The sequence below is a fragment of the Peromyscus eremicus genome, chromosome 10 (genome assembly GCF_949786415.1).
Source record: "Peromyscus eremicus chromosome 10, PerEre_H2_v1, whole genome shotgun sequence".
NCBI lineage: Eukaryota > Metazoa > Chordata > Mammalia > Rodentia > Cricetidae > Peromyscus > Peromyscus eremicus.
Window position 1 is genome coordinate 77739340 of NC_081426.1, and position 24770 is coordinate 77764109.

At 39.1% G+C, this 24770-nt stretch overlaps 1 protein-coding gene across 1 annotated transcript in view; it reads right to left on the reverse strand.

Annotated features, from left to right (window-relative positions):
• Positions 1 to 5673: 5673 nt before the first annotated feature.
• LOC131920424 (transmembrane protease serine 11E) overlaps positions 5674 to 24770 on the reverse strand; it is a 37803-nt gene continuing 18706 nt past the window's right edge. The window contains exons 5-11 of the mRNA XM_059274757.1: positions 24010 to 24077; positions 22275 to 22438; positions 19638 to 19676; positions 17906 to 18086; positions 16736 to 16995; positions 12639 to 12781; positions 5674 to 5835 (exon numbers count right to left, since the gene is read on the reverse strand). Coding sequence (XP_059130740.1) covers positions 5674 to 5835; positions 12639 to 12781; positions 16736 to 16995; positions 17906 to 18086; positions 19638 to 19676; positions 22275 to 22438; positions 24010 to 24077 — 1017 coding nt within the window. The remainder of the gene's footprint in view (positions 5836 to 12638; positions 12782 to 16735; positions 16996 to 17905; positions 18087 to 19637; positions 19677 to 22274; positions 22439 to 24009; positions 24078 to 24770) is intronic.

A 24770-nucleotide genomic window follows, 5' to 3' on the forward strand; every position in this document is an offset into this window, starting at 1 on the left:
TAGGTTGTTTCCATGTTCTGGCTATTATGAATAATGCTACTATGAACATAGTTGAGCATATGTCCTTGTGGTATGATTGAGCATTCCTTGTTTATATGCCCAAGAGTGCTATAGCCGAGTCTTGAGGAAGATTGATTCCCAATTTTCTGAGAAAGCACCACACTGATTTCCAAAGTGGCTGTACACGTTTGTATTCCCACCAACAGTGGAGGAGTGTTTCCCTTGCTCCACATCCTCTCCAACATAAACTGTCATCAATGTTTTTGATCTTAGCCATTCTGTCAGGTGTAAGATGGTATCTCAGAGTCATTTTGATTTGCATCTCCCTGATGACTAAAGATGCTGAGTAATTCCTTAAATGTCTTCCAGCCATTTGAAATTCTTCCTTTGAGAATTCTCTGTTTAGCTCTATAGCCTGTTTTTTTTATTGGATTGCTCAGTATTTTGAAGTCTAGCTTTTTGAGTTCTTTACATATTTTGGAAATTAGCCCTCTGTCAGATGTAGGATTGGTGAAAAAAAAAAAAAAGCTGGTCCCAGGGTCACAGGAATGGGAAAGCTGACCTTGCAACCTCACCAGCTGCAGCATTCAGAAGAGTGGGCCCTGAACCTTGCCTGGCCAGCACAGTAGAGCTGACCCTATTGAGGAGGGTGAGGTGATTCCGCACCACAAACATACATGGGAAATCTGGTCCCACCCCTTATCTGTCACACGATGGAGTGGGTGAGGGAGAGATGACCTCCCCTCTACACCACCCCTCACTGCCTGTGACAGGTGGGAGAGCCGGCCCTGGGGTCATGAGACTGGGAGAATTGGCACTGGCCTTCTCTGGCAGCAGCACTCAGGAGAGCAGCCCCTGTACCTCACTCAGGCAGCAGAGTACAGCTTACCCTGGATGTACAGTGCAGATGAGCTAGTCCTGCAGACATCAGAACGGAAGAGCTGCCCCCACCCCCTCCCTCAAATACCATATGATGACATGGGTGAGGGAAAGATGCCCTCCTTCTCCCTGCCCTTTGCCGGCAGGCAAGAGAGATGGCCCTAGGTTTGCGAGAGAGAGAGAACTAGTCCACCCCTCACCAACTGCAGCACTTGGGAAAGTGGACCTTGCACCTCACTTGGCCCTGGTGGTGTGGGTGTGGGTGTGGGTGGGAAAGCCAGACCTGAGAGCATGACAGCAGAACTGATTCCATGCCTTGCTTTCTGCTACTTTGGGTGAGCTAGCTGGGGTAGTGCTGGAGAGCTTGCCTGGGTGGTGACAACGAGGGAAAGCTCACAGGCTAACCAACCCAGCTACCGTTCAGACCCAGAACCAGGCCTAGACGTTAGTCCACCCCAACGTTCCACCACATCTATGAACAGCTGGAACATGTGAAGGGGCCGGACCTGCAGATCCAAACCTACAGGATCTCCATGACACAAGGCAACAACAGGATATCCAAGAGGAGTCTCAATGAGTGCCCAATATCAGTAGTGTAGTGTTGCTGGCTCTGCAGCTGGGATCCCACGGTCTCTGATTCCAGGGGCAGGAGGTGAATAGATTCAGAACCAAACGACACAGGCTCTGGGAGGTTGTAAGCAATCTCCTTTATTAAACAAAGGACTGAGGTACTTATGTGTGTAGTTTTTGGCGGGCTCTGCTTCCAGCTACTGTGGTGTTTCCCTGTTGGCTCTGGGTCTTAGGTAAGCAGGTGTCATCTTAGGGGTCCAGTTTCAGGCTCCTCTGGGTCAGGATACCACTGCGCATGTCAGAGCTCTTTGTTTGCTTAAGGCATGGCCCAGTGCTTTCCGCCTTACCTGGCTCAGTGTAGCAGAAGCCAGAGGCCTCGAACCAGAGCAATGATTCATTGCAATGAACACTTACAAACAAAGATGTATGGACTAAAGGGTATATACGCTGTGTGACTCACTGGGCCACACTGCAGCTTCCACACCAAGATTTTTGTTGTTGTTGTTGTTATTGTTGTTGTTGTTTTCTTTTCTCTCATTTTGGTTTTACTTGTAAATTTGGGTTTGGTTTGGGGAGGAAGTTGGAAGGGCAGAGGGTGGAAGGGAGAGGAAAGGAATATGAGTGGGGTCAGGATGCATGATGTGAAATCCACAAAGAACCAATTTAAAACATTTAAAAAAAAAGGAAATTGTGTGAATAAATATTATTTTCCCTATAGATGACTGATTTAGGCTTAAATTATCTAAATACCTGGCTTCAGTTGTACAGTTACGATAAGCTCTGTGATCAGTTTTAAAAATCAGTATGTAAATACAATCATGCATTGTTTTCTGATGGGATGCATTCTGAGAAAAGGCTCATCAAGCTGTTTCATCACATCAATGAACATCACATCATTTCATTTATGCAAAACTCAACAAGAAAGGTGAATTGCTCCACATAAGATGGGCAGTAATGATGGTGGTATAACATGACACAATGTTTTAGAGTTAACTTTTTTTAATGTAGGAGTACATCCTAAATTAACAACAAAAATTACAGAATAGTAAATACATGAACTATTGTTATGGTCATTTATTATCATTATTATTAATTGCTAACTTATTATACTTTCAGATGACACAGTGTAATGGGTATGTTCACACCAGTATAACAACGAATACATTTATAATGGAGTGCACTGCAGCATTAGGATGGCTAGAACAGCAGAAGGTTAGAGAAACTTAGCACCATTATAATCTCATGGGAGCACCATCCTATACATGGTGTGTTACTGATGAAAATATTATGTGGCACATGACTGTACAATAAAGCTATGTTTTCTGCATAATGAAATAAATTGAAGATCCATTAAATAACATGTATTAAAAGAGTATTACATAGGGTAAACTTTGTTGGTGGTATGGGTTAAAAGATACAGAAGAGAAATGCCTGTTCTGAATAATTAATAAATATTGCAAGCACCACTCCTTAACCTCCTCCAATTATGGTTAACACTGATATTCTAAAGAACAATAAAGCCCACTTTATATTACTTTCTAAAGAAGTCACTGTTTTAAGAATATGGTACTGTGCTGCCTCGTATAACACTTGAATAACTGTTACATTTTTGTTGTGACACAAAGCTCTCCCTTTAAATGCTTTGTGTAAGGAAATGCTACATGTATTTATCCAAAGAACATAACACCCTCATAAAACCTAAGCCTCTAAAATTAATCTTTAAGTCTTTAAAAGTTAGTTTATAGAGATAGATTCTCAAATCATGCAATATTAACTATAGTTTGAGACACAAACTCCAGAAACCTGCAAAATACTAATAAATGTCTTAAATTAACATGAATTCACCTATAAATATGTCTTAAAACCTAGATTTTATTTTGTGGTTTTTGAGAACAAGCTATAGAATGTTGACTTCTGCTTTGACTGTGTCATGAAAATACAAGTATCTTTACATTCAGGAGGCTTTCCTGTAACTTCCCACAGCTCTAGGCTGCCATCTAGAGGCTGTCATGAATAGTATACTTTGGGAATTTTTTTTTTAAGATTTTTCATTTTATTTTATTTTTAAATTATTTCTTTCCTTTCCTTCCTGCAAGCCCTCCAATTTATCCTTTCTTGCTCTATTTCAAATTCATTGTCTCTTTTTCAACAATTATTGTTTTTTGTGTGTATATATATGATTTATAATTTCTACACACGTGAGTACAACCTGGTCAGCTCGTATAATGCTACTTCAGGTACGTTTGAAGGCCAGACCGTTTGGTATTGGATAACCAATTGGTACTCTGTTCTCTAAGGACTATTTCTCCCACTCTCTGTATGTATGTATGTATGTATGTATGTATGTATGTATGTATGTCTGTCTGTGTTGGTGATGTGAGAAGGTGCCCATGGATGCCAGAGGTGTTGGATGCCCTGGGAGCTGGAGTTACTTCTAATGTAACTCAGTGTGAGTGTTGGGAACCAAACGTCTGTCCTCTATAAGGACAGGGTGAGTCCTTAACCTCCAAGCATCTCTCAAGCCACACTAATCAGTTTTTAACAGATCTCTGAAACTAATATGACTTTAAAGTTTTACATATCTCTAAAGTTCATCATTTTATGAACTTTCCTCCAAAGAGCTTTTTAAAAAGAATAGCAATAATTCAGAATATTAAACATTGACAATTCATGTTAGTTTTCATATCTTATCTTAGACAAGTGCCTAACTTTTATCAATCGATAAGGTGAATATTATTTGAGTTAATATAAGTCAACATTTTTCCTGATAACATTGGTTTTCACAATGGCTATACTATGGTACTATGTGCTCTATTATATATTCTTTTATAGTCTGTATATAATGAGGACATGGTTGCTGAATGCCTTGGTGAAATCTTACCATAAACATGTCATAGAACATGTCATCAGTCCTAATTTCATTATGGTCTGGATCCTTTGGATCTAGGGTATCTAATGTCTCAGTAATAATTTATTAAACTGAAATCACAAAAGCGGCCAGTATCCGGCTTCTTCTCTTCAGTCTGGTGTTGAAGTGGGTACTCATGCAGCACAATGTAGATGCAGCTTCCAGGAGTTCTTCCCTGTGGTCTCATCCCAGCTGAGTGACATCTCAGCATAGACAGATGTCACAAGCCCACTTTTCACGCACAGGCTGAAACTGACAGCAGAGAGAGCATATCCGCCATCATCTCAAACTAGAAGACCAAGTCCCAGCTGCAGCCACATCGCTATTATCACACGCCGATATCTGAACCTTATTCCAGTCAAGATCTGCCGATGGGAAAGGGTTAGGGATTATCCCACCACAGTCGTTAGGTTAGACTGAGTCTTTGAGTTCCATTCAACTATACAATTATTTTACCACATAAGGTATGCTGACTATTTGAAAATAAACTTTTAATCTACCTTCAAACCTTGAGAGAATTTCCAGTAATTTTATTAGTAAGCTTCTCCTCATCCTTCACTCCTTCATTAGTTTTCATGTTGCAATGTCAAGCAAGTCAGTGATTTAGTTCGTTCTTGATTGTATGTTGACATCCTCTGCATGTCAGTTGCAAATAAATATTATTTTCTTTGATTTGTTCATAACAAGTACATTATAAAGAGTTTGTGTGATTATTGTAGCCACAGGAAACAATCATTTTCATGTTGCTCTTGTTAGTCATGTAGGAAGAAAATTTAGCTATATATTAGTTTCTCCATTTCTTCAACTTCTTATCCAACATGAAATTTTGACCAGTCTGTGGCTGCCCATGCTTGCTGATCTTTTATAATGAACGTGATCACTTCTCACATTCTATTTTTTAAAATCCCTAATGTTTTTCTGTACATTAAAAAATGTAGTTCCTTTTCATTTCCCACTTTATGTCATTCCTCATCTTGCACTTGAAAAGTAGAAATTCACTAATATGAGAGAAGCTGGTGAGATAAAAGAAAGGCTTGCTTCAAACTGTAAGTGTGCATGAGTACTTTGGATCAGCAAGTCAACATTTTGGTGACAGAAAACTTGTAGAAAATAAAAGAGTGCAGGTTGGCAGAGTCCCTCTGAAAGAAGCAAGATGCTCGTGTAAAGAACTAAGCTAGGAAGGAAATGTACACTTCGGATTGTTCAGTGTGGTGGTTCAGGTCCTCCTGATTTATAAAGATTCTTTTGCAGCTGTGTGTCTCTAAGAACAGCCTACAGACTAAAACATCCATTTCATCCCACTGGGTCTTTCTGCTTTAGAGACCAGTGTTTGATGCAATCCAGTCCCGAAAGGCAGCCACTCTGGTATAAACACCAGGCTTATTTGGTTGGGCACATTCATCTCCCCAGCTCACTATTCCAGCAAGGTACCAGATATCTCTAACATCTGGAGCAACCAGTGGTCCGCCAGAGTCACCCTAAGGAAAAAGGGAGAGATTATTTAGTTATAATTTACCTCACACAGGCAGAATTTGTTATTTACCCAAGATAAACTATAACAAACGTAGTGATTTTCAAGTCTTTAGTGTTGTGGAATATTAGTTTAAGATGTGTTATGTTTATTTATGCTGTGGAATATTTGTTTAATGGTGCAAAGATGTGCTGCATTCTTTTATGTTGCATTTGTTTAATTTTGTAAAGCTGTGTTATTTGCCTGCCTAAAACACCTGATAGGTCTAATAAAGAGATGAACAGCCAATATCTAGGCAGGAGAGGAATAAGTGGGGCTGCCAGGCAGAAAGAATAAGTAGGAGGAGAAATCTAGAAAAAGGAAAAGAGGAGTGAGAAAAGAAGTAGCTGAGGATGCCAGGGGGCCAGCCACCCAACCACACAGTCAGCTACAAAGCAAGAAGGAAAGAAAGATATATAGAATAAAGAAAGATAAAAAGTCCAGAGGCAAAACACAGTGAAAAAGAAATGGGATAAATTAAGTTAGAAAAGCTGGCTAGAAACAAGCCAAGCTAAGGCCGGGTATTCATAAGTAAAAATAAGTCTTTGTGTATTTATTTGGGAGCTGGGTGGTGGGCCCCCGAAAATTAAAAATAAAAACCAACTGCACTTCAGGATGTTGAAATAAAAAGCAGTGCAGCTACCCACAGAAAGGCGTTCTGCTGCCAGGGGAGTTGGTTTGGCCTCGTGTTTCAGGACACAGACAGGAAGTTCATTTAGCTGAAGAGCAAATAGTACTGTGGACTTAGCTGGTGCATCTGACCAGATCACTCCTTCTTCAGGTCACCACCTTATTAATATGACCTAACTCACCAGTAAGTGGTAAATAGTCTATTACTAATAAGCCACACGGACATGAGCTTTTGAAAATCCGGAGACCTTAACATCTGAGGCTAGATAATGGCTCATCTACAAAAAGTATATATTGCTCTTCAGAGAACCCAAGTTTAGTTTCTAGTATTCACAACACATGCTCACAAATATCCATAATTCCAGCTCCAGGGAGATCCACCACTTGTACCTTCCACAGACAGTTGCACTCACCTGCACATACAGACACACATATACACATAACAAAAAATAATAAAAATAAGTGTTTAAAATAATAATAATAGCCGGGTGGTGGTGGCGCACGCCTTTAATCCCAGCACTCGGGAGGCAGAGCCAGACAGATCTCTGTGAGTTCCAGGCCAGCCGGGGATACCAAGTGAGTCCCAGGAAAGGCACAAAGCTACACAGAGAAACCCTGTCTCGAAAAACCAAAAAAAAAAAAAAGAAAATAATAATAATAATAATAATAATAATAATAATAATAATAAAAGTATTTTAAAACATTTCACAGTTCTACTGAGTTTGGGAATGCAATTAAATTTTCATCTCACACTAATAGCCTAAAACATGTGAATGAAAATGGCTTTGAAGTATTTGGAAACTTGGGATTAAATTTGAACAAGAGTTTAATTTGGAAGATACAGTTTTGGGGAAGTCATTTGGGGAAGCAATTACAGTTAAATACTTTAAGGTAGCTTCTTTGAATGGGTATAGAGACAAAACAGAAAATTTCATATGAGATCTGAATCTTGAATTCTCGAGTATAGAGATTGCTGATAAGAAAGATAACTAGGGGATGAAACCAAATCTGAGTAGATGGAAAGAAAGGCAGAAATCAGTTTCATGAATTAGGATTGTGGAATCTGAAGAAAGATCATGTTTTAGAAAAGAGGAATTTGCCAAATAACACTGAGATGAGAAAGACCAGACCCAGTTAACAGTGTCGTTTTAGATTATTAATGGTTTTTGTGATACTAAAGCTGTACAGAGCCATACAGGTGGAGAAAATGGAGACACAATTCTATCTCAGATTCAAGTGTGCACAATTGGCACTCAAGCATCTTCCTGCTCTGTTCATGTTTCTCAATGATCATAATAAAAGTGCCCTGAGTATTAAATTCAAGCTAAAATATTTTAGTGAATGGGAACAGTTGCAAATATGGAATTAGCAAATGTACTTTCAAATAACTCTTTCAATATTTGATTTCACCTTAGGACATTTATTTATAGATTAACCGTTGTTTGTTTCTTCTGTTATCCCAAAAGCAACAAAGATTAGAGAAGAGAAAATTAAACACAATGAAATGAGTCTAATCTTGAGCTTTAGCCTCAGGCAAGGTCAGCTATATGAGAGAGCTCAATTATGCAAACTGAACATGGATTGACCCAAGAATAAGGTAGGAAAGGTCTGTCTGGTTCCATTGGTGGTCAAAAGGGGGTGGAGGTGATGGAGGTGGAAACTGGCAGTGTTCCCATGAAATCATGAGAAAAAAATATGAAAATGTGTAAAGTAAGATCTTGAAAAAATACATGTCTTTGTATAGCTCTAGATTGAAACCCGGAGAACAAGATGAACTTTCAAAGAATATGGAATTTAAAAAACGTGTTAAACTTAGTCTTCTAAAATTACAAAGTAAAAATTGTAGGAAGGACATACCCAATGAAGCATTTAGCCCACTCCAATATTTTGTCAGTGGTGTTTTTAAAGAAACCATTCGTGCATCTTATAAAAAAGATGAATTTTCATACTGACCAAGACACTGAATTGGCAACACTAGACGGTTTATACTGGGATCAAAACTCAAAGATGTCTGTAATTCAAACTAGGATGGCATTGAGTTAACCCATTTCCTGGGGCTGCATTTGGCTAAAGCTAAGAATCAATCGTGGGTTCTAGAAATGAAACAAATATAAAAATATTCTGAAATGTAAGGTGAAGAAAGCAAGTAGACTAAGTAACTTCAGACTTGGGGAGTAGTACAGCAAAAAAAATTGCTTTTTATGGTCTGGTTATTTGAAGCTGAAAAAGTCACCAAGTTGTCAACCTGTGAAGATGTGCAATTAAAAATATTAATTTTAAAGGTCTCAAGAAAAAAATTTTTTTCCAGGCTGAGAGATGGTTTAGCACTTTTTCTCATAGAGAACCTGGATATGGATCTCAGCACCTAAATGCTTGTTCACAGCCATTCATACCTCCAGTTCCAAGATCCAAAGCCTTTTCTGACCCCCATAAGCAGCAGGCACACATGTAGTGTACATAAATGTAGGCAAAATACTCATACACATAAAATAAATTAATCAAATCAACTCAAAACCTCTCTAGTAAAAGAGTCAGAAGCAGGGTTGATGGGGAAGATAGAAATACTAGGCAATCAGTTCAAATCAAATAAGCAGACTTGCTGGGTAGTTTTATGTCAACTTATATACGCTAAAGTCATCTGAGGGAAGGGAACCTCAATTTAGAAAGTGCCCCCATAGACCAGGTTGTAGGGAGACCTGTAGGGCATTTTCTTAGTTAATGATTGATGAGGGAGGACCCTGCCCATTATGGGTGGTGTGATCCCTCAGCAGGTAGTCCTGGGTACTATAACAAAGCAGGCTGAGCAAACCATAAAGAGCAAGTCAGTAAACAATACCTCTCCATGGCTTCTGCAACAGCTCCTACTTCCAAGTTGCTGCCCTGTTTGGGTTACTGTCCTTATGTCCTTCAACAATGAACAGCTATAAAAAAGTGCAAGCCAAAATAAAGCATTTCTTCTCAACTTGCTTTTGGTCATGGTGTTTCATAGCAGCAATAGAAACCTTAAGACATAGATTCTAGGACTTGTCAGTCTATACAAACAGGCCCATTCCTTTATACACTGGTGTTAAAGCAGGCTAAGTGATACTGAGACTTTCTTCCCTACGAAGGGACAGCAAAGACCTCACCCAAAACCTCTATGGTCACTATGGGGGAGCACGGTCTACAAGCAGGAGATAATGTGTCATGAGTCTCCTTCCACCATGATGGCATCAGAGAACACATAACTGAGTAGTTGTTAGTTTTCATCATTATCAAGGATGAATGAAACCACTATGTTGTGGTGTCAGCAGTGGCTATAAGGGCATGGTAGCAAGGTGTTCCAGACAAAGTGATTGCAGAGAAGGCTTCACAGGGATGCTGAAATTCCACCTAAAAGCAGACACAACGGGGCCCTCTCCTTGAGTGGGAACAAGGCAATGCCCACACTGCCCTTCTCCTGCCAGTGTGGCCTCAGCAGAAGCTACTAAGCCTGAAAACTTAAGAGCAGTTTTATGAAGTCAAGTATTCAGAATCCATTTGAAAGTGACTCATTCTGTGGTGAACCAGGAAATTCTCCCCTTGGACAAAAAAGGCAATATGCAAACACCAGCTCTGAGGTGATGGATGAGCAGTCCTTTTTAAAAGTCACAGTATCTCAGCATGTGAGATGAATAAAAACTAAATAAATAAATAAATAAATAAATAAATAAATAAATAAATAAAACCTCAGCAAAGAGTATCTAGACGCAAATGAGAATAAAATGGAAACCCTAGAACTTGGCCTGTGGGCTGAAGACAGATGCCCCAACTTTACAAGAGAACTTTGAATGACTGTCCAGGCTGCCAGCTGTCTCTGTCTACCCTACAAGACTCCTAAAAGTTGCTTATATCCTTCTCCATTTCTCAGGTAGTACTATATCCTTCTGGGGTCTTTGATGTGGTTGAAGACTAGATACTTACAATTTTCCTTAGTTATAATAAAAGATAAGTTAGATATAAAACCTTAAACTTACAAATATAAGATAGATAGGATCTCTTCTTTAATATTGTAACTGTAATTCTTGCTTGATAATTGTTTTGTTATATGTAATTTTACTATGTTAAACTTAAAACCTTCCTTTTTAAGAAAAGAAAAGGGGAAGTGCTGTGGGATGGTCTGTATGTCAAGTGTGTTGCTGATTGGTCAGTAAATAAATCACTGATTGGCCATTGGCTAGGCAGGAAGTATAGGCGGGACAAGGAAAAGAATTCTGGGAAATGGAAGGCGGGGAGAGAGATCGATCCGCCATCAGGACAAGGAAGATGTAAGGTACCAATAAGCCATGAGCCATGTGGCAAAGTAAAGATTAATAGAAATGGGCTAAATATAAGAGTAAGAGCTAGACAATAACAGGCCTGAGCTAATGGCCAAGCAGTTTAAATAATGTAAGAGTCTATATGTTTATTTTATAAATGGGCTCTGGGACTGGTGGGACTTGGTGGCGGGAGCTGGAGAGAAATTCTCCAGCAACAAACCGAAAACACCATTCAGTGGATGAGCTTTGTGGAAGAAGGGCAGAGAGAAGGTAGTGACTTGAATTGGAATCAAAAAACTCATCCAAGCAAGTAACAGAGCAAAGTGAAGTGGAAACAAATGAACAACAACTCATAGACCTCTGGGACTACAACCAGAAATGTAACATTAAAGTCCCAAAAGAAGGAGAGCGGAAAAAATGGAACTCAAAAAGGAATTCAGAGAAATCACAGCTGAAAATTAGCTCAGGCTAGCAAAGGACATAAACCTATGGACTCAGAAGAATCTGAATAAACTCTGAGATGAATAAAGCCAAGGGAATAGATGCTAAGACATAGGGTAAAACTTCTATAAAGACAAAGGAAAATCCTTGAAGACAAGAGAGACATGTACAGGCAAATCTGGTAGCTGTAGATTCTACTCATCTCTCGAGGGAGCCATGATGCAAGGGCCCAAAAAGAACTATCTGTCTCTTACTCTATATCTAGCAAAATTATGCTGCAGAAATGATGGAGAAGTAAAGGGTCTGACAGACAAAATAATAATAATAATAATAATAATAATAATAATAATAACAACAACAACAACAACAACAACCTTGACATCAACAGACCTACATCAAAAGTATGGTTACAGGAAGTTCCTAAAACAGAAAAGGAATCTTAGAAAGGAAAGAGACATGAAAACCTTTGAGTCAACAGAGTTTTCTTCTTCACTTGAATACCTAGATTATGCTTAGCAATGAAGGAAAACATTTCATAATGTAGCTCTCCACAGAGAAGAAATTTAAATATTTGTACTTATTAATATTTAATAAAAAAAGAATGGTAGAGATTTAAAGGAAGGTATTTTTTCTATTCTTCACTCAAATGAATAAAATGTTAATAGCAGTAGACTTGATAAGGTATATATCACATACATGTATCTACACAAACAAGTTAGAGTAACTACTGCGTTTTTCCTCAAAGAAATAGTCAAGAGTAGTAGCAGATAAAACAAATGGAATTCCCAAATAAGTAATTGTGTGATTTTACTTAACATCCTGAAAAACCACAGGATTATAGAGATGGAGAAAATAGTAATTGTGTGATGTTAGAGATGGCAGGGGAGGCCAAGAGTTTATTACCCAATGTAGATCTTTAGAGTAATGGAATAGACACCATCTTGGCCACAATGGCAATTCCATAAATCTATCTTAGGTTGCAAAATACTGCATATCTGGATGCATAGTTTTGTGCCACTGTCCATTCCCCTGATTTTACACAATTATAACTCCCTGTAGCTTTGTCATAGTTGTGTGAATGTAACCACTGAAGGAAATTGAGTAATGAGTACACTTGAGGAAAGAAGGCTCAGAGGAGAAAATCATTTACCAACAAGCCTGGCTCCCTGCATCCAATCCCTGAAGCATGCATATGGAAGGAAAGAACCCCACATAGCCGTCCTCTGGCCTCCACATACACATTATGTTACATGCATGCCCACATGCCATACACACACAAAATAAAATAGCATGGAGCACAAGCTGTTTAAAAGACATGTGACCTTCTTCCACGAAATCTATGTGGTGCCCTGGGAATCCATAATTATTTCAAAATGAAAGGTGTACAAACCATTGTACAGTATACTAATAGGCAAGTCCATACCTGGCATGCATCTTTCCCTCCTCTTAAGAAGCCAGCACACAACATCCTAGGAGTGATGGCGCCATTGTATGCTTGAGGTTGATTGCAGGTTTGAGTGTCTATGTAGTCCACCTGTACTTGCCGAAGGTGACTCTGGGTAAATCCTGAGAAAAGACAGTCATATTTATAGATAAGAGTATTTTATAAACCTGAAAAAAAACTTCTGCTCTAATTATTAGATAAGATGACAATATGCTTGTAGGGAGGTGAGGGGGAGGGAGAGTGTCTAAGAACAGTAACATTTGAAGGAATTCTTTCTAACTAGTTTAAATAAAATTTTCAGTGCCTAAGAAAGAGCTTCAAATTGTTGAAGCACCACAAGATTTTGTCTGGGGAGAACAGCTGTACAATTACTTAATCTTCACAATTAGGTATATCAACAAACCCTGATTTCTCACATGGTCAATTGTCTGGTAGGAAAATCAGTAGCAAAAGCCTAGTGTGGCATCACATGCCTGAAACCCCGGTGGGTTTAAGAGTTGGGAGGCAGAGACAGCTGGAATCTGGAGGTTTGCTGGCCACCAGTATAGTTGAAACAGCTAGCACTAGGTTCAGTAAGACCACCTGTCAAAAACACAAGTGACAGCTTATGCTGGCAAAGATGTGGAGCAAGGGAAAGATTCCTGCATTGCTGATAGGAGTGCCAACTTGTACAGCCACCATGGAAATCAATATAGTGGTTGGTTCCTCAGAGAACTGGGAATAAATATACCTCAAGATCCAGCTATTGTGGAATATTAATTTGAGGATATGTTACACTTGTTTATGCTGTGGAACATTTGTTTAATGATGCAAAGATGTGCTGCATTCTTTTATGTTGCATTTGTTTAATTTTGCAAAGCTGCGTTACTTTGCCTACCTAAAATACCTAATTGGTCTAATAAAGAGTTGAATGGCCAATAGCCAGGCAGGAGAGGGTTAGACAGGGCTGCCAGACAGAGAGAATAAATAGGAGGAGAAATCTAGGCTCAAGAGGAGTGAGGAGTGAGAAAAGGAGGAGCAGAGGAAGCTAGGGGCCAGCCACCCAGCCACACAGCCAGTCACAGAGTAAGAAGGAAAGAAAGATATATAGGCTGAAAAAGGGTAAAAAGCCCAGAGGCAAAGTGTAGTTAAAGTAAAATGGGATAATTTTAGAAAAGCAGACTAGAAACAGGCTAAGCTAAGGGTGGCATTCATAAGTAAGAATAAGTCTCCATGTATTTATTTGGGAGCTGGGTGGTGGGCCCCCAAAGATTAAAAAAGAGAGAAAGAAAACAACAACAACAACAACAAAATAACTACACTCAGATATACCACTCATGGGACACTCCATGCTACCACAAGGACATTTGCTCAACTATGTTCACAGCAGTTTCATTCATAATAGCCAGAACCTGGAAACAACCTAGATGATTTTCAACTTAAGAATGGATAAAGAAAACTTGCACTTGGGAGACAGAGGTAGTTGGATCGCTACAAATTCAAGGCCAGCATGGTCTACAAAAAGAGTTCCAGGACAGCAAAGGCTACACAGAGAAACCCTGTCTCAAAAAAACAAAAACCAAAAGAAGAAGAAATGAAAATGTGGTACATTTATACAACGGAGTATTACTCAGTTGTTAAAAACAATGACATATGAAAATTGCAGACAAATGGATGGAACTAAAAAAAAAAAAAAAATCACCATGAATGAGGTAATCCAGACCCAGAAATACATACATGGTTGTGGTGATATATTGTGTTTCCCAATATATTGTGCGCCCTAATAAAGCTTATCTGAGGATCATAGGAAAAAGCCAGCCACTATATTAAGCATAGAAGTCAGGCAATGGTAGCACATGCCTTTACTCCTAGCATTCACGAGGCAGAGATCCATTCAGATTTCTGAGTCCAAGGCTGCAATGGGAACAGAACCAGGCATGGTGGCACATGCCTTGAATTCCAACACTAGTTAACCATAAAGAACTGGAGGTCTGTACAGAGAGACAGGAAGTGACAGAGCTAGGCAGAAAGAGGAAGTGATGTAACTGGGCGGAGAGTGGAAGTGATATGGCAGGGATAGAAACACATGTAGGTGTGGGTATACAAGAAGTGGAGACTGAGAGGTCAGGATGGTGAGGTTAGCTGTGGCTTATCCCATTCTTCTCATCTCTCAGTTTTAATCCTCAATATCTGGCTCTGGATTTTTTATTTATAAGACTGTTTAGCAATTTGTGTTACACGTGGTATGCACTCACTTATAAGAGGACATTAGCTGTTACATAAAGGATAATCATGCTACAATCCACAGACCCAGAGGCTGAGTAACAAGAAGAGCTCAAGGCGAGGGGTGGGGAATGCAGGTGTGGATGGGAACAGGAAGGATCAGGTCAGGGGCAGGGGGCAGGAAGTGGAGAGAAAGAGTACTGGGAGGACATTTGGCGGCAGTGTAGAAACCTAGTGCAGTGGAAACTCCCTGTAATCTACGAGAGTGACCCTAGCAAAGACTCCTAGTAATTGGGGTTACAGAGCCTGAACCAACCATCTTCTGTAACCAGGCAAGACTTCCAGCAGTGAGACTGGGACATCAACCATCCGCAAAAGCTTCCATTTACAATGTGTCCTGCAAGACGTTCAGGGGTGATAGTGGTGTAGAACTTGAGAGAGTGGCCAACCAATGACTGGTTTAGCTTGAGGCCCACGCCATGAGAGGAGCCCACACCTGACACAGCCTGAATGGCCAGGAGCAAGAGACTGGACAACCCAGAGATCCGGGATAGAACTGAACACAACTGGTAAAAAAAAAAAAAAAAAAAAAAAAGAAAGAAAGAAAGAAAGAAAGAAAGAAAGAAAGAAAGAAAGAAAGAAAGAAAGAAAGAAAGAAAGAAAGAAAGTCGATGTAATAATCCCTAACGATATTCTGCTACACTCATGGATCAGTGCCTAGCCCAATTTTCATCAGTCAGGCATCATCCAGCAATTGATGGGAGCAAGTGCAGCAAGCCACAGCCAAGCACTAGGCAAAACTTGAGGAACCCTGCATGAGAGGTGAAGAAGGATCATAGGAGCCAGAGGAGTCGAGAACACAGCCCACAGCATCAATTAAGGAGGGCTCAGAGGGGCTCACGGAGACTGAAGTGACAATCAGGGAGCCTGCATGGGTCCGAGCTAAGTTCTCTGCATATATGCTATGGTTGCATAGCTTGGTATTCTTTTTTTCTCCGAGACAGGGTTTCTCTGTGTAGCTTTGCGCCTTTCCTGGACTCACTCTGTAGCCCAGGCTGGCCTCAAACTCACCGAGATCCGTCTGGCTCTGCCTCCCGAGTGCTGGGATTAAAGGCGTGCGCCACCACCGCCCGACATAGCTTGTGATTCTTGTGAGACTCCCGACAGCAGGAGCAGGGCTGTCTCTGGTTCTGTTGCCTGCTCTTGGGACATACTCCTCCTACTGTGTCACCTCAACCTTGATATGAAGGTTTGTGCCTAGTCTTTTTGTAATTTGTTATGCCATGTTCAGTTGCTCTCCCTGGGAAGTCTGTTCCTCTTTTGAAGGGAAATGAAGGAGGAAGGATCTGGGGGAGAGGTGAGGCAGGTAGGGGCTGAATGGAGTGGAGGGAGGGGAAACTTCTGTCAGGATGTAATGTACAAGAGAAGAATAAAAAAGACATCCTGTATCTAAATAAATAATAAGGTGAATAAGGATGAGTAAAACATTCTGAAATCATCCTCTGGCCCAGACACACACTCACATCAGAGAACACACAAAGCACACAAACATACAGCCCCCCCCACACACACACATACATTCCCTACAGGTGCATACACTCATTTAAAAAAGGAAATTCAGGGTCCAACAGGTATATCTGCTCCTTCACATGTCCTACAAAATCATTACAGTAACAGCAGCAATGCAATAAATAGAAACTGAAGGTGAGAAAGAATGTATGCATTGTCAAAGTGGCTTAAAGCCTGCCTTAGCCTGAATCCACATGATGAACAACCAACATACTTTGTCATGTCATACGTTGTCTCATTTCTTTAAAATACCTTGGGACTCCAAATTAGGTCATTGTGCCTTGATTTTCCCTCCAGATGCTCACCATCATTTTGCAATGCTCCGAATCCTGTCACAAACATCTTCTGCCCCGAATGGAATTCATGGTTTGCATCGGGTAGACAAACCTTGTGCACTGCATTTGTGCAGGGGACCGGCCTAGAAAGCTGTGCCAGTGCAATGTCATAGTCATGTGATGGGTAGCTGTATTTTTCATGAACAATTATCCTCCGAAGGCCTGTCCTCAGTTTTGGAGGTTGTATTGTTGCCCCAAAGGAAGCAGTCCATCTGGATGGGTCCTTGTGCCTACCAAAAAAATAGTAGTAATAATAAATTCTAGCTTACCTTGGTATCAGTGTAATAACTTGTAAGTAATGGTTTTATCTGCAGGTATCAGCATAAATGCTTTTTTAAGTTATAGTTTATATCAGCAGAAATAAACTCTTTCCAATGAGAAAACTGGGCTCTGGGTTCAAGCCAGGGGGAAGCCACAAGGGTGCTTTCCCTCAGTTACATGTCACACTGTGCACTATGGTGTCCGCTGCAGATCCAGGAGCCTTTTCTATAAGTGGCTACGAATAACACATGAAAAGAAAATTCTGCATAGATGAAAGTAAAACATTCCACATACCCCACATCCTCTGCCTGCAAGAATATATATTTTTCTGAAGTCCACAAAGGTCACATATAATTTAAAACACACTACTACTGTGGGTATTGTCAATATTTTGACACCATATTGAAAAGTCAACATTCCTTCTAACATGAAAAATCAACTATTCAGTTATAAAATTTGCTACTTCCAACTTTCTTCACACTTCCTCGTCTTTCTTCTTGGAATTTCCTCACAGGGATCAAAACTACCATCTGATCAACTTCAGTTCTTGTAAAGATACTTAGTTACCATCTTCCCTTTGATAACAAGCTCAAAATTCAAATGTGACTTAAAGTGCATATTGTTCTTTGGCAAACTATCATAAATTTCTCAATGAATAGTTACACCACAACAATGTACGTTGATGTCATTTTCATTCCCAGGGACCATAAAACTTCCTACTAAGTTATCTGAGATTCCCTCTGTGTTTTATGATAAACATATCATTTTTTGATTTGTGCCAAACTCACTTCTCTAAAAATCCATGAATTATTTCATGAATATACAATATAAAACCTCATGCGCTTTTCTTCCGCCTTATCCTCAAAGTCCAGGACTTACGTTCGAAAGCAGTGAGCAGCACTCACAAGCCATGTGTTATTGATCAAAGCTGCTCCGCAGCGATGAGACCCATCCCACTGCAGGCTACTCTGCCATGGCCATTCTCCCTCTTCTGCTTGTGTCCCTCCAACAATCCTGAGACTAGTCTGTGCTGTAGATTTATTCCGCCGTGTCCCACAACCTGCCAAGTAGACAAAAGACAGTAATTAGCAGTTCTTTAAGCATCCCAACTCTCTTTTACTACGTGGTCCAATAGATCAAACATTTTCTCATGTTTTTATCATTATATAAATAATAACATTTTATTTAGTCAACTCCTATTCATCTTGTGAGATTTAAGTTGGGCATTATTTGTCTTTGGGTGACCTCTCTCTCAATTTCTCTGCCTCCAAACTAAATTAATTGTGACTTCTTTCATGCTTCCTTAGTGGCAATACTAATTAATGATATCATTCCATATGTGTGTGCAAGTTGTTCTGTTGTTATCATTATTTTTTGTTATTATTATTGTATTTGTAGTTGTTGTTGTTATTCCTCCGCATCGCTTACAATGGAGTTTTTCCGCAGCCTGGGTGCCACTGCTGCTTAGAGTCATAAGAGTTTTAGTTATGAGTGACTATCCTTAGTAGGGCTCCTGATTGAGACAAACTAGATGTCAGTAACAGTCCCTCATACAATTGTGATGAAAAGGCCAAAGTAGGGCATGATATTTTATGCAATAGCAAAGCCCTGGGGTTAAATCTGCTGTTTTAGAATTATGTGATCATGAACCAAGCATCTAGTAATATCAGAGTGTAAGCTGCTTTGGGCAGGTATATGTTGCCCATTTTGCATCGCTTTTGGCTCACACAGAACCAACACACCCTAGGTTCCTAATTATTATTGATGGCAAGAATATTTTGTTGGTTCTAGGCTTAGTGAACTTTATAAACAAATCAACATTCCAAGCTCTTATCTTAATTTTTAATTACACTTATTTACTTATTTACTTATTTACTTAGTGTGTAAGTATGTGTGTATCTACTACTGTAGGACTGAAGGACAGCCTTCAGTATTTGGTCCCCTGCCTCCCAGTATTTGGTCCCAGGGATTGAATTCATGTTGTCCGGCTTAGCAGAAAGTGCCCTTACCTGCCGAGCCATCTCACCTTCCCTCCTTCCATTTAAAAAAAAAAAAAAAAGATAAATAATGTCCTCTTACCAATTGTGTAACTACTAAATATATTTTTGAGCCACAGTGAGTGGTCTGCTATGAGAGAGTGAAGGACTAGGTCTAGAATCAAGACCTTTAAAACTTCATCATATTTAATTTCATCTAATAAACCACAAGTCCATAATTACCTACAATTTCTATTGTAATCAAACAATATCAAGATGATTTTATTTAGAGTAGTTTGACATTAAGATGAAAAATAACAGCATGTGGCTCAGTGTTATATATTGAAAAACTATGAATATAGCCACATGCAAAGAGAGTATTTTTGCTTCTTCCTTAACAGTTGCCCAACTCACTTCGGTTCCCATGGACACATGGACAGCCAATCTGAAGTTCTCTCAATTTTGCTGTTCCTTAGCGGATCTCAGACACAAAATGAAGTGCCATGAGCTATGTACAAATCATTCAAACTCCATTCTATCTCTGCAGTATCAACACAAAGCCCATGTAAATGTTCTAGAGTGTTAACCTTTCTTGCAATCAGATAATGCAATCTTAATGAATACATTCAACTTACAATGGTTGAGATAGTTGTCTGTTTCTGTCTTGTTGATTTCTGAAATACACACAAATGGTGAATAGGATGGTAAGCATGAGAGAATTTCACTAAGTTTTCAGCACTAAACAGCTGATAAATTTCTAAAACAGTATCTTTGGGTTATGAGGAAAGGAATATAGTTAGGTTATCACAGACATGCTTTTTTTTTTACTGTTTCGAAGAGGAGAGGAGGCATGAGCAATGAGCCTGGAACTCTGGTGTGAAAAAGAAGCACACAGATAACCTGTTTATAATGTAGATTACTGTTGCATTTCTCAATAACACTGATTCACAAGTTTTGTGTTGAAACCTAAGAATGTGAGTTTTAAAACAGAAAATAAGATTCTGTGAATCCATGGCCTCTCTTTGACAAATATTAAATTAAACTATAACATCGATTCCTTAAATGCAACGATAGTTTTACTAAACATAATTTCGGAATATTTTACTATGTACATAGCATAGTTCCACATGTGCAACACAGTCCTCAATTCCATGATCAAAATTAAAAGTAATACTCCTCCTCTCTAAATTTTCTTTCTGCTAGTGTTTTAGATATAAGACTGCCCACACCTTCCCACTCAACTCAGCCAGATCCTTACCTCGATGACACTCAGCAGTCAGGACCTAATCATATGAAAACACTTGCTCTCAAGTAAGGGTACGGAATACCCTAAGTGCTCACATTTCCTGACATAATAGTTTTCCAGTGATCAACTGTTCTCTTTGGACACATATGGCAGGACAGGTGTTCTAAATGCAAACATCATATCAATCTCTTAATGTTTCTTCTCAGGTTTAATAATTTTGACATACTGAGGTTTGTATTACAAACATTCTTTTTTAATTTATTTATTTTCATTTCATGTGCATTCATGTTTTGCCTGCGTGTATTGTCTCTGAGAATGTCTCAGATTCCCTGAAACTGGAATTATAGGCAGTTGTGAGCTGCCATGTGTTTGCTGGGAATTGAATTCAGGTCCTCTGGAAGAGCAGCCAATATCCTTAACCACTGAGCCCTGACATTGTTCTTTTTTACCTTCTCCATCATGCCTTGCAGGAAAACAGAAGATACAAGGAAGGCTGGTTATTGAGTCTCAGCTGCTATTCAGCTACCTAGTAGTCTGTTTCATATAATCTATTCTCTACCTCAAATTCTTGCTAAAAGTTCCGATTTTATCTGTTCCCATACTAAGAATAGCTTTGTGCTTATTTTCAAGTCGCTCTGTTACTACCCTGAAATTCTTAATAATTTTATCTTGTGATGTGTGTTTTGAAAAGGAAGTCCAGTGTGATATTCAAACACAGTATGACCAGAGGAGGCCTATGGAATTTGTGTGTCTGTGATGGCTCACCATGCCACTTGCATGTATCAGTCATGATGCTCTGTGAAATAGAATCCTGGTGAACACACAACATGTAGGAACATAGCAAGACTCAAAACAAGTACAAGACAAGTGTGTTAAACTCAGGACCAAGCATGGAGGGAGCACTGGCAATAAACAAGGACATGTTTGTGTTTGAACTAGAAATTTGTAGAACCCAGGAAGAAAGCAATGGCATTCTACTAAGCACAAATGAACATGACACCCTATGTAGTTGTTTTTTTTTTTTGCTCAAAAACTGTTTTAGCTGAAAATAAACATACTGAAATCTATAGACCTTTTACTACCTAGTATTTCCTTTCTCATTAATAAACCAAAGGCAAAAAGCTTTGAAAGGATGTGTTATATTAAGAAGGGAACTAGAAATAGACAGCTTAGCTTTGTGTACTGTTCTCACTGTGTTGTAATGAAAATGAGATACAGTTGTCCTTTTGCGTCTATAGAGGACTTGTGTAAGGACATTCCCAAAGATGTCAAAACACCAACCATGCTCTGAAATGGTTCAGTATTTGCATTTAACATATATACATCTTCCCATATGCTTTAAATCTCTCTGGACTACTTAGAGTACCTGACAATATAAATACCATGCAGATAGATACTTACATTCTTAAGGAATAACAAAAAACATGTGTATTCAGTAAGAATTTTTTTCTGAATATTTTTGGTTTTACAAAAATAATGTGATTTTCTGACTCCATGGAAATAGAGCCCATGGACCAAGAGGACAACTGTACTTGCAGGAACTACAAAATATTATTGCATCATCCTCTGTGGTTCCAGAAAAGAATAAACAAACAAAAGTATCACCTCAGCCTATTCGATTACAGTTGTAAAATGCACAGAAATGAGTATATGTGAATTACAGTTGTTCACTGGAAATAATCTTAAGAAAGAAGATGTGAGAAAGAGTATTAAAGCTTTCCTCATGTCATACTCTCAGAACATATGATGTAAGCAACAAGCAGAAGAAGACTATTCAAAGCCACTTTTTCCATGTTCAATTAGATTCTGTATCCAACATACAAGGCACAATAAAGACACTTCTTGGGAGATAATGAAAGCCTGCATGGGAAGATTTAGAACACTTTCAAGAGTGAAAATGGTTCATTAACACCATTTAGTCCAAATGTCAAGACCTCAGCAATTAAAGGACAAAATAATCTTTAACTAAATGCCTAAAGCTATTTTAGAATTATATGAGAGAAATAAGCAAAATAGACCAACCTACTTTTAATTTCAACTGATTCAGGATCTACACTGGGGGGTCCTGGAACATATTTCAGCTTTTCATGCAGAACATGTTCAACAATTTGATGCACAGCTTCAGGGTCCTCAGTCAAGCGAATTCGAAAAATCAGTAGCATGTGAGCCGACACTCCATCGTATTCTTTACTATTGTCCCAAAAATATAAAGAAGGAAAGAGAGAGAGAGAGAGAGAGAGAGAGAGAGAGAGAGAGAGAGAGAGAGAGAGAGAGAGAGGGAGGAAGGGAGGGAGAGGGAGAGGAAAAATGAAAGAATTGACGGAGGGAGGAAGTTTATGAGCAGAATTATTATGCATGGTTCTTTGGTTTTCTTTTTTATATCACACTTTGTTTTCTTAAAACTTAAACATTATTGACCTCAGCTTCCGGTCTGTCATCAAATCAGACTCACCTTCTCAGCTCCCATGGTCTGCCAGTGTCTTAACGCTATGGTTCTCTAAGTGTTCATGCTTCCCCTAAACTTGTGCTTTTTATGTTACAGCGCCAAAGGAAGGAAAAACAAGCAATAGCAGGATCGCTAAGATGAAGTCAGCTAGCTGCAAAGTGACTTGGGAAATAAAACTGGTAGTGCTTAGTTATTTTATAAACGAAAGGGTCTGGGTGAAAGAGGCTTGTGTGGCAACTTCAGGCTTCTCAGTGGTGTGATTAAATTCTTCTTGAGTTAGGGAATTCACCATGCAACCTTTTGCCAGGGGTGCAAGAACAGACAAATAGTTACAGAAATCAGGGAAACCACTCAGACTGGACATAAAATCAGATTCCAATAACATAAGATGCCATGTGGATGATGTACCCCTTAAGAGAATGGAGATTTAAGAAGTAGAGAGATAGTCCAAAAGGATGCTATCTCAGGTATAGAATTTTTCAGGAGAAAGTCTTCAAAACAATGCCTCAGAGGTGTCAGTTAAGTCACAGGCTGAGAATTAATTCAGAATGGTATCATTTGAATAATACTATAAACAGTTCTTACCCTGTTTTTTAAAAATGTAAATAATGTGTGTTAGAATAAGTTCTTTAAAATCAGTAAGTAGCATTTTATTTAAAAATGTTGTGCTTGACTGGTAAAATTACACACTTGTAATCCAAAGACTGAGGCAATAAGATTGAGAGTTCAAGGCAAACCTGGACTACATAATAAGACCTTGTCCCCAACACAAAACAACAACAGTAGAAAACTATGTTCTGATCTTGACTGTTCAGGAATAATTGATAAGAGTTCTGAAATCCTCTTAAGTAAATGTTTGGAGCATAAAAATATAGAATAGAAGAAAATAGGCTAAAATAACTAGGATAAGGGGTGGGTAATAGAAGACATGAAGACATAAAGCGCTCATTTGCCAGGATACTGCTTGCTATTAAATTAATCCCCAATTGTGATGATTAGTTTACACACACACATACACACACACACACACACACACACACACACACACACACACACACACTATAGCATTGGCTCTTATTCTACCTCTGTCTTCAGCAGGCATCTCACAAATGTTCATTTTCAAATTAGAGACTAAATAAAGTACTCTTTAGCCCATGTGTTTCATACAGTAGATGAATAAATGCTTGTAAAACCGAATCACATCACATCACCAGTATTTTACAACATATTTGTCAGTGACCAAGTTAAAAATTTCAGCATTGAAACAAGTCTCTACATTAAGTTAAATCCAGCATAGCATCTTCGGTCTACACACCTGAACTTGATGATGTGAGCCTTGACAAGCTGTCCCCTCAGTGGAGATTTATAAAATGCATTTTTCACCTGTTTCAAGACATTTAAAACACATCAGCAAGAACAGTTTTCTGAAATCCTTCAAGTTAATCCAATGCTCCAGAGAAAATTAAAATACAAAACAAAGCAAGCAAACAAACAAAACACATTGAGAACGTTTACAATGGACTGAAGCTGACGAGTCCTCTGTGGCATCCTACCCAGTGTCAGGAGCTGAGCTCTGTATTCAGAATGATGGCCACACTGAGGCCAGTGAGGACCTAACACGCTCTGCTCGGAAGGCTATCAAAGACAGTGAGCATGCTGTTTCCTTAAAATAGTTCACCCTCTGCTTCCTGAGTTAAGAACTTCTACTGCAGACAAAGAAAATGAAGCATTTCTTTTAGTTTTTCAGACTTCTATCACTGTGACAAAATGCCTGAGCATTTAAAGGACAAAAAAAAATTGTTCAGACTCATGGTTTTGAAGAAGGAATGAAGTAATTCTGCTAAGTGACAGTGGTTTGTAGGAATGAATGTGTGTCAGGGTTGGATGAGACAGTGACTAAGTATGCTCACAGACTGAGTGTCCAGATCAGACTGGAAATGCTCTGAGAAAAGCCCGTGAATTGGAGCTCTGAACAACCACAGCTACAAAGTTCCTCTAGTATGATGACAGACGTATCTTTGTGAAGCTATTTCTGGCTATAAATCATACAAGTGAATTTAAACTTTAAAATTCAGG